The 15,967-nt window shown below is 38.4% G+C and overlaps 1 protein-coding gene across 1 annotated transcript in view; it reads left to right on the forward strand.

Annotated features, from left to right (window-relative positions):
- LOC121633539 (E3 ubiquitin-protein ligase TRIM9) overlaps positions 1–11,821 on the forward strand; it is a 70,238-nt gene extending 58,417 nt beyond the window's left edge. Inside the window, exons 9-12 of the mRNA XM_041975657.1 lie at positions 2,242–2,366; positions 2,489–2,667; positions 7,573–7,735; positions 10,073–11,821. Of these exons, the coding sequence (XP_041831591.1) occupies positions 2,242–2,366; positions 2,489–2,667; positions 7,573–7,735; positions 10,073–10,120 (515 nt within the window). The 3' untranslated portion in view covers positions 10,121–11,821. The remainder of the gene's footprint in view (positions 1–2,241; positions 2,367–2,488; positions 2,668–7,572; positions 7,736–10,072) is intronic.
- Positions 11,822–15,967: the final 4,146 nt, after the last annotated feature.

The raw sequence follows: 15,967 nt of genomic DNA on the forward strand, positions 1-15,967 counted from the left end.
ACATGTTCAGCAATGCAGCATGTGGTTGCATCTGTCCCGAGGTTTAATGGGTAAACATTGTTCAACATATATGTGTGTTTTTGTTTTTCCCCATCGATGAGCTCACCAGTTATTTCCCATCACATGCAGCTTTGTATAAAATTGTCAAACATGCAGAAATCTTCTCTGAAGCAACCAGCTGTGAACTATCTGCTGCACGCTATGAAGATGAGAATTTAATGTTGTCATTAGGCAGCGAAAATGTCATCTCACTGTTAGTGAGTGAGGGCCTTATTCTGTGCATATATGTGCTAAATTTCATTAAATTATTTTAGGGATTTGTACCATGGTACAGTGACTGGTTGCATACACTGCCTGACCATAAATAAGCCACGCACTCTAATATTTGGTTGGACTGTCTTTAACTTTGATTACTCCACACATTCGCTGTGGCATTGTTTCAATAAGCTTCTGCAATGTCACAATTTATATCCATCCAGTGTTGTGTTAATTTTTCAACAAGATCTTGTATTGAAGGGAGAGTCTGACCACTGAGCAGCCTTCTTCAGCACATCCCAAAGATTCTCAGTGGGGTTCATATCTGGACTCTGTGGTGGCCCATCCATGTGTGAAAATGATGACTCATGCTCCCTGAACCACTCTTTCACAGTCTGATCCCCATGAATCCTGGCAACGTAGTCGTGCCATCAGGGAAGGTGGAATAACCTGCTCATTCAGTATATCTACGTCATCAGCTGACCTCATTCTTTGGGCACATAATGCTGCTGAACCTAGACCTGAACCTCGACCTGGCCAACTACAGCAACCCCAGATCATAGACTGCCCCCACAGGCTTGTACAGTAGCACTAGACATGATGGCTGCATCACATCATCTGCTTCTCTTTTTACCCTGATGCTTCCATCACTCTGGAACAGGGTAAATCTGGACTAATCAGACCACATGACCTTCTTCCATTGCTGTACAGTCCAGTCTTTATGCTCCCTAACAAACTGAAGCCTTTTTCTCTGATTATCCTCACTGATTAGTGGTTTTCTTATGGCTACACAGCTCTTTAGTCCCAATCCCTTGAGCCCCCTTCACATTGCTCATGTGGAAATGTTCTTATTTTCACTATTAAATATAGACCTGAGTTCTACTGTTGTTTTTCTTCCATCTGATTTCACCCAACAGTTATGTGAGCATCATCATTCAGAATGTTTTTCTTTCTAGAAGACGATGCTTCCCCACTATCCTTCCAGTTTTTAATAATGCGTTAGACAGTTCTTAACTCAGTTTTAGTAGTTTCTGCATCTCCTTAGATGTTTTCTCTGCTTGATGCCAATGATTTGACCGTTCCTAAAGAAACTAGCATCTTTCCACGACCATAGGATGTGTCTTGCCACATGGTTGTTTAGGAAATTGCATCAGTTGGGGTAAAATAACATGTTGCAGCTGAAAGATAATTGCCCATGCAGTAATTATCCAATAGGAGGCTCCTACCTATTGCTTTGTTAAATCCAGGTGGCAACTGTTGTTTGTCAAAAAAAAAAAAATCAAGTAATTACATCAAGTTAGTTGTAAGTCCCTGTAGGCATATGACTGACAAGTAAATCTGAAAAATATTACTTTTTTGTTTATTTTTCAGATTTAATTGTATTAATTTAGTTAATAACTTAAGCAACAATGTCAAAAGTTCCTTCTGGAGATTAATAAAATATTACTGAGTTCATTTTAGTTCTAGTAGATATTTAATCATCAGGTCTGGTTAGTTTTTTACACGTTGCTTCTGCATTTTGCTTTAGTTTTTTTATTAAATAAATGATAACAGCACATAAGTGGTACTTATCTGAGGCTGTATTTACCTCATTTTACAACCTAATAATAGTTTTTTATTATGTCCGGATTCATAAAAGAATCAAAATAATGTAAAGAATTAAAATAAGTTTTTTTTTCTCTTTTCACAAGACTGTATCAGCCTTTAATGTTACAGTATTGACTTCAGTTCAGCCAGATGATTTTAAACCTTTTCCATAAGGATTACTCACTTTTATCCATTTAATATCCTATGACAAGTAAACCAGAAGCAGATGTAACCAAATACAGCAGATATAACACGGACATACAAAGTTAATCATCTGATGGAGAAAAGGAAGAAATATGGATATTTTGACCAAATAATTATTGTGTGAATAGGTTAACTGTACCTTTTATGGCACACAGAATGGCCAACAGTTTTTTGTTTTTTTTTTCTTGCTTACAGTGGCTTGGTTCAACTTTGACCCCTCCTCATCCCACCGGGACATTGTGTTGTCCAATGAAAACCAGACAGTCACCTGTAACAGCTATGATGACCGCGTGGTGTTGGGGACTGCTGCTTTCTCAAAGGTGAGGTGTTTTTCTACTTCACATCCAGGTCTTTTTGTTTCTGCTCTCAGAGTTTTCTCTCGCATGAAGTTAGTGGATGAAATATGGCAGAAATAAAACATCTCTTTCCTCTCTCACCAAAGGGCACTCACTACTGGGAGGTCAGCATCGATCGCTATGACAACCACCCTGATCCTGCGTTTGGCATCGCGAGGATCAACACCATGAAGGACATGATGCTGGGGAAAGACGACAAAGCCTGGGCCATGTATGTGGACAACAACCGTTCCTGGTTCATGCACAACAACTCCCACACCAACAGGTAGGTCTGCACTCTGTTTTAAGAGCGTTTGACCTGAAAAACTTTGTGCATCACTGTGTAGCATCCCATCTTCTTTGAAGTACAGTTTATAGACATGTAGAACTATGGTTGCTAGACCGTTTGGAGAGAAATGTTGTCCCTTCTTTGTTGTCGTGTTTTGTTTGTTATGATGCACCCTCCAGCAACTAGACTCTTCTATTATGAAGCATTGCTGTTGTAGCAGATGCAATAAGTGGTTTAGCATTGTCCTGCTGAAATATGAAAGGCTATGAAATGTTGCTCTAAAATACTTGTATACCTTTTAGCATAGATGCGTCCAGCAAGTTGCCAGTTCCATAAACACCCATGTGCCTCCATACCATCAGACGTGGAGGCTTTTGAAGTGAGCATTGAAAACATGTTGGATGGGCCCACTCTTTGGTTTGGAGGATACAGTATTCAAGATTTCCATAAAAAATGCCAAATTTTGATTTGTCTGCCTGCAGAACAGTTTTTAAACTTTGCCTTGGTCCATTTTTAAATAAACTTTGGCTCAGAGAAAGTGGCTCTATTTCTGCATCAGGTTCACATATGGCTTCTTTTTTGAATGGTCGAGCTTTAACCTGCATTTGTGGATGAAAAAGTAAACTTTGTTCGCAGACAATGATTTCTTGAAAGTGTTTCTGAGTCCATAACAGAATCATGATTTCTTTTAATGGAATGGGTGAATACTCGATTCTGATTGGCTGGAGGGTGTCCATTAAAAAGTGATAATGGACACCTATGAAAGAAGTTCCTGCCAATTAGCCTTATTGCTGTAAATTATTGTGCTGACTAAACGGTAGTTGGTAACCGTGGCAACAAAAACTCAGACTCTGGGCTGCAGATGCGCCAGATCAGAGCAGCCTGCAGGCTTATTGAACGATGTAGGAAACTATCTGTGGACTTAGACTGTTTGAAAGAAAATGTTGCATCATCCTCTGGACACACACAAGCTGTAAGAGCTGCACCCGCCCCCTGAAATGTTTGTGTCATGTAACATGACATTAATAATTTATTTCAATTTTTTTTCTTTCTTAATGGACCATGGTGTAAACGGGATAATGCCCTCCGAGGTGGCCATTATCATAAATTAATGGACTTCGCTGAGGCCTCCGCTTTACATCGGACAGTTCACACCTCCGCATCGTCCATTAATTTATGACAGGGGTGTCCAAGTCCGGTCCTCGAGATCTACCGTCACATGTTCCCACAGTTGTTTCTCTTTAGAACCTCCTACTTCTCCAGCCTTTGTTTCCCCTTGTTTTCCAACTTTTTTCCCACCGTCTTAAAGATGTTTTTCTGCCAGTAGAATAAAGTTGAGCTACTATTGTTCTTGAAATCATAAAATGTCCCTCATCCTATTGTGAATAAGATATTGTTTTATGAGATACGTATACTGTTGCAGTATATAAACATTTTTGACACAATCTTCTAAAAGTTTTTGAATTAGTTATATTTCATTGAAATTAAACACTTGAGAATTAGAGGACTAAGTTCAGACTCTTTTTTTTGGGGGGGAAAATGGTGTTGGACACTGACATCTGTCAGTAGTAATGCTATTTTCATGCAGGCGAGATAGCCGCTTGCCATCAGAAGGATGTACGTCAGTTTCAGACGGAGTTGCAAAGGCTTTCTTTTGTGTTTAATGTATCAAACTTCATAATCTTTAAAGAGCATCAAAATATGTGATTAATGTAATGAAAGGATCTGAACCCAAAGCATTTTCTTCTCCCAAACCTCACCAGCTAGTTTTGTTGCCTAACCCTAACCAAACACCTATACTTAGAACCTGTTGTAATTATTTGGCCCCAACAATTACAACAAAAGATTTGTACTAAAATTATGCAAAGTGTAAATAGTATAGATAACACAAAAATATTCGAATAAATTTTTTTGTATAAATCTAACTGAAAGTGAAATTGAGCACACAAGCAGAAATGAGCTGTCCTGCCTTGGTTCCTCATATAAACAACTATTACACACTAAACACAGTCAGGCTCAGCTTGGTTCAGAGTTCACTTCAAGTCTTTGGCAGCATTTTGTGATCAGTTAGCTTTATTCTTTTAATTTGATTAATCATATTGTTTTGCTACAATTAGTAATACATTTTACTGTTATTAACTTAATCTGTTCTGTTCAGTGGTTTAGATTATCGTAATGTTTTGTCTGACATCAGGTAGATGTAAAGAAAAGGATGTTTGCATCATAGACCAGTAAATCAGTGTTATCTCTGGACACATGCTCTCCCTCCACTCTGGCATTTGTGATATCCTACAGCAACATGTTTATGCATCCTTACAGGCCACAGCATCTGCCTACAACTCACCAACTTAATCACACATCATCCACAGGATCATTTACAGAAGATAATTAACTAACTCGCTGCTCCTTCACCAGCCAGTCGGTGAGGGGGTTTCCTCTCTGGGGAGACGCTTCACCTTTCCTCTGCACCTAAATCACCGCGCAGTCCGTGGCATCCCAGAATACTCTACATCCACGTTACATGAACAGAGAAAGCCGTTCAGTTTGCCATGAAAACTGTTTCACCTTTATTCATCGTGAAGACCCAACTGACTGATCGAGCACTTCATCAGTAGAACTTAAACATCCATCATTAGCAAGTCCAGCTGCAGACTTGTACAAGCAGAAATTCACATGCCCTCATTAATGATTTGCTCAAATGACAAAAGAACTTAATTAAAAGAAAACAGAGAAAGTGAAAGCCATGAAGTAAAGGTAGAGTGATTGAGGTGTAATTTGCTCTGTCAGGTGGAACCTAAACCTTTAATTATTCCACTCAAGTGGAAATGAAAGATTTTACCTTATAAAAGGATTTTTCTACCAGCTAATCCCAAATTAGTCATTGTTAGGGTTTGATTCCTGCTCTGTTAAACATAACAAATCCTTTCCTAATGATGATGAATCCATTCTGTCCAACTGTGCTTGGTACTGTTAACTCAAACAACAGGAGACAGACACTTTATAAGGTGTCAGTCTTCATCCATTCATCATTGTGCCTTCTGCATTAAATCTCCCTCATCTGAGAAACACAGGCAATAATGACAGATACACAGGATGACAGCGGGGCCCACAGGCTCGTACAATACCAACTAACAAGCCCACCAGGGAGCACTGGGAGATGACTGCAGGCTGCAGGAGACATCAAATAGGTCTCTGCAGCAGAAAGAAGCCATCAAACATCTCATTAAACATTCATTTACAATAAAATGCCTGTTCTTCACGAGAGGAGAGTCGACTCATCACAAAGGCATCCAGACCCTCAGATTTTATTTCCCTCCACTTCTTATCTTTCATGTCCTTCTTCATTTTATGTCTGAACATGTTATTTATTTCATATTGATTCCTTCATCTCTCATGGCCCCCAGAGTGCAGTCCCTGGACATCTACCATGTGTTTGTTTTGGTTTCATGTTTCATAGTTTTAGCTTTTATGTGCTTAAGACATTTTTTTTAAATTGAGAATAAATCTTTAAGCATAGACTGAATTTTTAGAGTTCATCAAAACATTGTTTTAATGAGCTTGTAAAACATGGACACTGATTATTTATTTTTTAGAGTCAAATCACAAAACTAAACCAGAGAAAACTGTTTTTTTTTTTCTTAAAGGAGGACTCTGTAACAGCTACTGACATCTAGTGGTAAAAATGGAAAATAGCAACCGTCTCAAACGCTGGCATCACACCTGAGCACAAATTCTTTCATTCAAATATAAATAAATGTTTTCTGTGTCAGAGAAACATCAATGCAGCTCAGGCAGGGAACGACAGATAAGAGGCAGGTGAACAGATGAAAGAGTGTTTTCTGTAATTTCATCACAAGCTGCAACAGAAATAGAAACATAAATTAACAGAAGTCTTTTCTTTGTAAGTGTGGATGTCCAGGACAGAAGAAATGTGCTTTAGGGCAACAGGTATAAATCTTGTCCTAACTTAGAAGACGAAGTGCAACGCTCAGCTCCATTAAAAGCTTCATTGGACTGATAAAAGCAGGGTAAATCCTGGAGGGCACAAAAAATGTTGTTAATTTGTTGGTTTGTGTTATAGTTTATTTTGATTCCAGTCTTTTTCTTTTAGTTATTTCTTTCCTTTGTTTTCTTACTGTATTTGTTTCGCTTACAGATAAAAGCAGAATCCTCTTAAAGGTTGAAGCATCCTTCTCGTTTTTGGACTTTGAGAAACTGATTCGTGCTCTCGTCTCACGGAGACTCGACCTCTTTATTCAGGCCTTAGTCTGCCTCTGCTGTCTCATCAGCTCTTTATTCAGAATGTAGCTGCTCGAGTCTTAACAGGCAGACATAACCATCATCATGTCACATCTGGTTCCCAGTCATTTTTAGTTGATTTTAAGGTTTTATTCTTTGTTTTTAAGTGTTTTATTTTTGGACTTTTTATCTGTACCCTCTTCTGGTTGTCCTCAGGTCCAGGATAAAACATGTGGTGACAAAACTTTTTCTGCCCCAAACTGTGACAGAAAACTGTGCCTTTCCCTCCACATCAGGGCTTAAACAACATCTTTTAAACTCATTTAAAAGCCAGTTTTTGTTCCTTGACTTTTTATTCAGATTGAGCCACTGAAATTTCGCCATTTGTGTTGTTTTTCTGGCATTTTGTGTCTGTTATCTGTTTTGTGATGTTCTCATTGTTTTAAAGTCGTACAGCAGTTCAGTCAACATCCGTTGTTCAAATGTGTTTTTTTTACTTGATTAATATTCTACTTTGAGCACACAGGTATGCTGAATATTGAATATCATCTCTTCTGTTTTCATTATTTCATACTGTGTGTGTGTGTGTGTGTGTGTGTGTGTGTGTGTGTGTGTGTGTGTGTGTGTGTGTGTGTGTGTGTGTGTGTGTGTGCGTGTGTGCAGGGCGGAAGGCGGCATCACTAAGGGGTCGACTGTGGGCGTCCTCCTTGACCTGACCAAACGCGCACTGACTTTCTTCATCAACAAGGAGCAGCATGGACCTACAGCCTTTGAGAACCTGGACGGGGTCTTTGTACCTGCTGTTAGCCTCAACAGAAACGTTCAGGTCAGTGTCAGTATGTGTGTGTGTGTGTGTGTGTCTGTGTGTGTGTGTGTGTGTGTGTGTGTCAAAGATGGAAGTAATGATGTCAACTTAGGTATAAAATGGCCTGAAAAATATATTTTCTGCTGTCAAGGCTGGAGGTTTGGTGTTAAATTTTACTTTCAGTCTACCGAAGCAACTTTCACCTCTTGTAAGGGTCATTTCTCTCTTTGTTCTGTTTAACAGACATCTGAATAACAACACATACAGAGAAATTTAAAAGAGGCCTTCTGCTTTGCACCATTTCATGTGCCCTTCCAGAGTGTTCCCTGCATCTCACCTGCTAATTGTTGGGATAAACTCCAGCTTCCATGCAAACCTGAACTGGAATAAACAGTATAGACAATTAATGAATTAATAATTTTCAAAATCCTAGAATGCACATATTTTTATGTCTTCTTGTGAAGCTGGTTTCTTTTTTCCGACCAATGCTACGCAAGTGTGTTTACCTTTAAAATGTTTTCAACCACAAGGATCTAAGGCTGAGAGTCTAAATGCTTTTTAACCTCACCTTCGTGTAGGCACCCGGCTCTGTGCTGAGAGTAATGGTTCACACACTTGTTCATGAACTACCCTTGTTACTGCAGGATTCCAGTAGGGGGCACGTTAGAGAACTTTGTAGGGTGTAAACAAAACAATAAACATGAAAACAATAAAGATGGTTAGCATTTGATTAATTTTGAGATTACACCAATTAAAATAACAGCAATGGTAGCGTAGATGATGTATAAAGCCCCTAAACCAAGCACTTTTTTGTAGTGTTTTTCTGTTCATTTCTACTGCTGCCAACCCTGCATCCAATCAGACGGGTTCCTGAACTGCTCCTCATGGTTACACTGACAATAAACTCATTGCATTATTTGTGCACGTCCTCAGAAATTACCACTACGTTAGGGAGTGTAGGGAGCAATTTGTCCAGATGTAAGGTCACAGGGTCAGCAACAGTAAGACTGATGGAAAGTTTTGATGATGAGACATAGCATGCTTGGGTTACATACATCTATAATACCGCGGCAGTAGTTTTTTTCTGATCACAAAATTAACCAAACACAACCTCCTCTATTGCCCTCAGGTTTATCGTCTTGTTTACATCTATAGATTTAGCAACTCTGTCTGTTCTCAGCTCTCCAATGTGCCCAATAGTGGAATCCACAGGTAACAAACAAAGTACACCACCTGGTATGTGGACGATTATAGTGATGGAGCCACTTGCCTGCATGAAAGCAAAGTTAAAAAAATACTCTCCGCCTTGCATATTGCAGTTTCTGAACGTGTTGCATTAATTTCTGAGAATGAACATGAGGTGTCTAAGCATAGCATTTGTATGGTACACACTCAAGTTTTTACCATATAAGGTTCTCTGTCCTACAGACTGGATTGACACAAGAACATGCATTCCATGCAAATAAGCATCCTATAGGCAAACTCTATGACTGAGGATTTTTCTTTGTTTAAACCCTATATAAGACAGAACGACACATCAGGTCTTTAGGTCTTCGTTCTGGTTTTGGGACCTCCAGATTTTGCTGCAGAAATCTGTTTCGATGTCTGAACTTTTGTAATAAACTTCTTTTTATTATTCAAGTCAGCGTCCAGAGACGTTTTTGCCTGAAAGCCAATTTTTCCACATCTCCTGATCAAGATACATCAAACACAAACAATGTTTCAAACATGACAAACGCATGTTATTAAAAGAAAGCAGAGAAAGAGCAAGAGTAGAAGAGCCACGAAGGAAACGCCTCCATGTAGATATAGTTCGTCACATCGCAGCAAAAATGCAAATGAATTTCAATTTAGTTCTTCCAAGATGGACTCCTGTCGAGGACCGTTTGACTTTGTCCGATGCTCTGATTTCAGCAACAGTTAACAGTCTGTAAGTTTAGTTATTGCTGCAGTTTTATGACAACTTAAATCATCCTTAACTGGTTTATTTGTAATAACAGAGTAAATGTTGCACCAGATTAATGTCAAAAGTTGAGCGCACAATAAAACATTCTGACACACAGGTTTTACTGTTTTTACATGTGGAGTTGCATAAATGAGCAGCTTTGGTAAAAACAGATGAACATGCACAGAATGAATGAGTGCTGCATGTTGCTATATAGACAAAATGCAGCCTAAGTTGGATTAAATCTGCTCCAGTCTGTGTTTTCTCACATATCTGTCAGGTGTATTCTGAAAGTGGTTAAATAATCATTCTCCAATAAAATGTTTTATATTTCTCAGATCCAGCTGGGTTTTTATCCTCATCTGCCCTCAGAGACTATTTCACTGAGTGTTTCCTCTGTTTCTCCGCTTCAGGTGACCTTACTGACCGGCCTGGAGGTGCCAAAGAATATCAAACAGTAAGAGCTCCTTCCTTCTCCCCTGAGCGAGTCCTGGATACAAACCAATCATGTCATGCGCAGTCTCTGTTTGCTCTGACATGGAGCTTCTCCAGAAACATCAGATGGCATTTATCTTTGTCCCATTCTTCTCAAGATGCCCTTTGTCTTGGATAAACGTCTGTGGATGTTGCTGCAGAGATGACTGGAGTCATTGTAGATAGCCATATCTCTTTCAGTTTTTTGCTCTGAGGAAATGTACACTGTCATTGTTTTGGGAACTTGTATCATTCCAGTTGTTTAAAAAAGGATCAAATCAGACTGACAAAAGACATTCTCACTGTGCAGAGAAATAATTTAGTCCTAGGAATGTTTTTTATTTTAGCTGTACTACAACATGGTGCAAGACTTGGAGAAAAAGGATCCTAGTAGTTGCTCTGCTTCTCTCTCGGGATGTTTACATCCTGCGAGTTGAAACTAAAAGAAGATTCTTTTTTGTAGTTTTTTTTTTTTTCTCTTGTGGCAACACAAGTTGTTTCCCTCATGAAACATTTACCAGCTAAGCTTCCCTACAAGCTCCAACAGCACAGCTGTGCCTGTTTTCCTTCTTGAGTTTTTTCGTGAATGCGACTTTGAATCTGACCACATGATGTCAACAAAGCCTTCCTCATGATCAACTCTATCTCATGCAGATTGGAACAACGATGGTTTGATTCTTTTGTTTAAAAAGTTTACACATAATTCAATTTCTCTTTCCTCTGAACCTGGAGAACCTGCAGAGGCTCTGTTGTACTCTGCAGCCGGAGCAGCCCTATTTTAGGAAAAGTCCTTTTGGAGTCTTAATGGTGAAACTTTCTGAAAGGATATGAATTTGGTTACAGTTCAATTTCTAAGATGCAAGTAGTGGAATAAAATAGAAAACAAAACTTTAGAGATTTGATGAAAACAAGAAATTATAATGTTTAAAAAGTAATTAAACATACTAACTAAGGTGCTGTCCCCACTCAGCTGATCAAAACTGCCTTAATATTCTTGCAGACAGCGACTCGGGCAGTAGACTGAGGAACTGTGTGTTTTGACAGGTTATAATTCCAGACAGATGTTCACATGTATGTGGACGTCTTGGCAAAATTGAGCTTGTTAATTTATTTAAATTCTTCTTTTAGGATTTAATAATATACATATATATGATTTTTTTCTTTTTAAAGACTTTGGTGCAGAACTTGAAATCTTTTGTGGGTTTTCTTAGTCACAGGTCAGACCTTGAATAGATAGAATTGTTAGCAATCAAAAAGCTGATGGAGAAATTCTGGTTGGATATTTAGACACTCGTGGCAAAATTGTGGATTTTTAATGCAGATCATGCAGCCCACTGCCAAAGCACAATCGGCCTTGTTTTTCCTTCATTTCACGTCCAGTTTTCATGTTTCTTTGGGATCATCATCCTGCTGAGAATGTTGTAGACAAGTCTCAAGAGGATATATGGAGGACTATGGAGGTAATCCCTCTATAAAGGTCCAGCTGCAGAAAAACAGCCACACAGCATGATGCTACCACCTCCGTACTTAACAGTCTGAAGAGCTTTTTAAGAATTGAATGCCTCACATTTACTCTTCCTTATCTGATGATAAAATTCTCCCCTTTTCACATTTTTATGGGATCATTTTCAAACCATTTGAGGTCACAAAAGAAACAACTTTCATGAAAGGTAGTTTTTTGGTGTTTAAACTCTGTTCCAGCAGCTTCCAGTTCATGTCAAACATTAGCCTCAGTGGTTCCTAAACTGTTCCTGATCATCAGAGCCAATTCCCTCCCAACTGGGGGGTAACAGTTTGGGTCTTCTAGACCTCAAAAAAGGGGCCATACAGTCCATTTATTTAAATACATATAATTGTTTGACATTATAATCTCAGAAACAAAGAAACAAAGTCTATACCAGACTGATCGGTTGTTTAGTGTGTTGGTTTCTTCAGTGAATGCTGTTAAATAATTCTTTTTTATGGTGGAACAGAGAAGTCAGTCATCATAAATAACATGAAGTTAAAAGGTTTTTCCTATAAAAAAATAATTTTTTAAACTTTCCGAACCATTAAACAAACAATATAAATGACTGCATCTACATTTCTGTAGACATTTGTCACACAGCTTCCCGAGTTTATGGAGGATTCGGATCTTCAGTTTACCAGCTTAACGAAGACCTTGACTCAGTCTCAGAAAACCCACATTAGATTAAAACAACTGTATCAAATTCTTGTATTTTTTTTCTCTTCATGTTGTAAAATTGTGTAACATTCATATCCAAAGTGTGTGAAATTTATTTTAGTTGTCATCACTTTTGCTTTAAAAACTGATGATCCTGCAGGAGTTTCTTCATTTTCATTTCCCCGGTGTCTCATTCTTTCAGTCTGACTTGGTATCATCTTATTTCATCTCAACAGGAGGCAAATATTCAAGCCAAAAAAATCATGTTCTCAGCAAAAGAAAGGTTATTTATATCCCTCCCATATATATCGTGCCCAAACTTGACATATTTGGCATTCTTGGATCATTCAGGGATCAAAATGTTGCTGTAGTGGTTTAATAAATTTTGCAGTCTTGTTATTTTGCATCCAAAACCATAAAATAAGTTGCACCTTGACTTGCTTGAAGGGAGCAAGACTGATTATCTGCCTGCAGCAGGTCTTACTGCAGCTTCTCCAGGGCTCTGCAGACCTCAAAGAATGATTTTTATTTATTTATTTAAGACCAACAGCAATTATAATGCATCAGATTAGATAAGCAAAGTGTGAGTGTCTCTCAGTGATTTCATTCTGTGCTCATCTCTCAGTCTCTCTGTACAGTCTTTGATACTTTCGGGCATCTTCTATGTGTCGCACTGGGAATGATCTGCATAAGTCACATCAGGTAAAGTTACATCTGCTGCTACATTTCTCATCAGGGATTGGAGAGGACAGTAGCTTCAACCAGACCACTGTGACTGTAAAGGCCATAAGATGTTCCTGTAACACACGCACAAAATACACAATGCCCATGTATGTTTTATCACCTAATGCATAAGAAAATAGAAAGACAAGTTTGTTTTTAAAGTGACTGAAGGGTCTTTAATGGTGGGTTCTTATCAAATCTGATTTTGTTTCTATTTGCCACAGAGAATAAGTGAGAGAGAAGTTATCAGGCTGACCTGTAATACAGACTTAATTTATGTGTGAATGGAAATCCACAAACTGTAAATATGGATATGTGAGTTATGATTATGTGTGATATTAAGCATGAATTAAGCATCAAACACATTTACAAACCATCTGAAGCGATACTGTAAATAGTATTATTTTATTGTATTTGCAATGACAGATTATAGCATTTATAAAATCTTGCTGATACATCCAGTGTTGACGTCACAAGATTCATCTAGAACATATAGACATTAAAAACAACGGAAACTTTCTAAAGCAAATATTAACTTACATCTGTATTTTGTTAATCCATTTGAACCTTTATTTCAAAGTCCAGATAAATCGTTTTAGTGTATTCACTGACAAATGTTTATCATTTTTACAAAACATAGACAAAATCTCAGATTTTATGGCACAACCTACTCAGAAAGTTAGAATAAAAGCAAAGAAAGAGAGAAAAGTTTAGACAGCGACTGTATTCTGGAAGATCCAGCAATCAGCCATTTAAATAGTGATAGGTATGGGTGTCAGGATTGGCTATAAAAGCAGCGTCCACCAAAGGCTTACTCTATCCAAGCATGGATGGGTTATAGTTTACCACTATGTACTAAACTTGTCAATCATCAATAAGTTCCAAAACATTATTTCTTAATTTAAGACTGCAGAGAACTCTGGTCTCCCAACATCTACAAAATAGATTATTATTAGAAGATTCCGGGAATCTTGGGAAATCTCTGTATGTAAAGGTGAGGAACAGAAAGCTCTCTAAGAGCCCTGCATGTAATCATGATCAATACAACCACATGGGCTCGGGAGGACCGTGGAAAACCATTTTCCTTCAACACGATCCATTGCTACAGCCTGAAAATATTTTACACAAAGAGGAAGCTACATATTAGCTTTGTGTGGGAACATTTCAGACTTCTCTGAACACCAGCTCATCTCAGACGAACAGGAACACAGTGGATGTGTGCCCTGAGGTCTATGAGTCCATGTTTCAGCTGGTTTTGGGAAAAATGGTGTCTGCTTCAATGTGCCATAAGAGAGACCATCCAGGCTGTTGTTTCGGAAAGCTGTGATAGTATGGGGGAGCATCGGTGTCTGTGGCATGAATGACTTCATATGTGTGATGCAGAGGTGGATATAGGAATTTTAGAGAGCCCATAACGGTGCTGTCTTTTTCCAGAATGTAAGCAGTTATTTCAGTAGGACAATGGCAGACTTGTGTCTTTTCTGACCTGCCTGCAGTCCACATCAGTCTCTTACTGAAAATAAATGGAGCATGTTGAAAAGGAGAATCCGACAACAACCACAGCCTGCAGAGACATTTTATTCAGCAAAATAAACCAATTATTTAAAAAAAACTACAACAATTAACGTCCTCAACTCTCAAACAATTAGTCTTTATAACGAAGCTGATGGAGCACAATGGAAAATTGATTCTATCGCAACTTTTTAAAAAATGTTTATTTTTTGTAAATATATTGGCAATTGTTATTGTAGGCACTCATTTATCTGAAATTATGACTGGTAAGAAAAACAAAGGTTCAAATGAATAGACACATCACAGTTTTAAGTTTTTGTTGCTTTTTAGAAAACTTCTGAGACCCAACAATGTCTGAATGTTACTCCCTGTCAGCTAAAGGCACAACATTGAGATTGTTTCTAGTGCTCCCAAGTGGTCAAACTATTCACTGCAACTTTATTAACTCCACCAATGAATAAATCAAGATGACAGCCAGTAAAAATGTATTAAAATTCAGATGGAACTGATCCGTATATAATCTACTTGCAATTTTTCCCCTGATACATTGAACATCTTTCCTGTGTGATATGAATGCAGCATTAGTGTAAAAAATTACCATTTTGACCAGTTTCCTCCAACCCAGAAAGAAACATTTGAGCATCAAAGAGTATTTTCCTCCCGATGTGTCTCAGACTGCCAGCTTCCACCTTAAGGGCTACATTTGCATCAAGTGGCTGCTCAGCTCTGACCCTCCTCCCACCTCCCACACCAGCGCAGAAACCTGCCCTGAGGCTGACGTTGCTGAAACCAGGACTAGTTTTCAGCCCAGCAAAGCAAAGTGAAACATCCATCATGCAACCAAAGGGGTTGATTTGGGGTCACGTGTCTGCAGGGTGTGTTGATGTCAGAACTGCAGTGAGGAAATCGTGACTAGAGGGAATGAAGATGCTCAGACTCAGTGTTGCAGAGGTTTAGAGAGGCAGAGTATCAGGCTACTTTTATTTTATTTTCCTCTCCTTGAAACAAATGTTTTGTGATGGGTAAAAAGAAAGAAAATGATTCACGTTGCAGAGACTCCTGTGTAGATGTGTTTTTGTAAGAATGCTTGTATGGCATGTCCCTTTACCCGACACTTACCCACCCATGAATGTGACATATTTTACAGATTTAACTTTAATATATGGTGCTGAGAGAAAGCATGCCATTGCCATATTTAGAGATTTCATTTTTTTAAAGTAGCAAACAAGAATAATTAATTTACACTAGGAAGTATAGTTATGAGCTACACATTAATTTGCATATTGCCCTCTTCATAGTGTTCAGTATATTAACTGAATGGGTACTGATAACATGCAGTTTGCTGGTTAAAGGAGGTTTACCGTCTGCTAAATAAAACATAATGGCTTGAAATGTTTGTGATGTGCTGCAGAGATGCTTATTTCCTCGTGTTTCT

This window comes from Melanotaenia boesemani, chromosome 22 (genome assembly GCF_017639745.1).
Source record: "Melanotaenia boesemani isolate fMelBoe1 chromosome 22, fMelBoe1.pri, whole genome shotgun sequence".
In the NCBI taxonomy this organism is placed as follows: Eukaryota; Metazoa; Chordata; class Actinopteri; order Atheriniformes; family Melanotaeniidae; genus Melanotaenia; species Melanotaenia boesemani.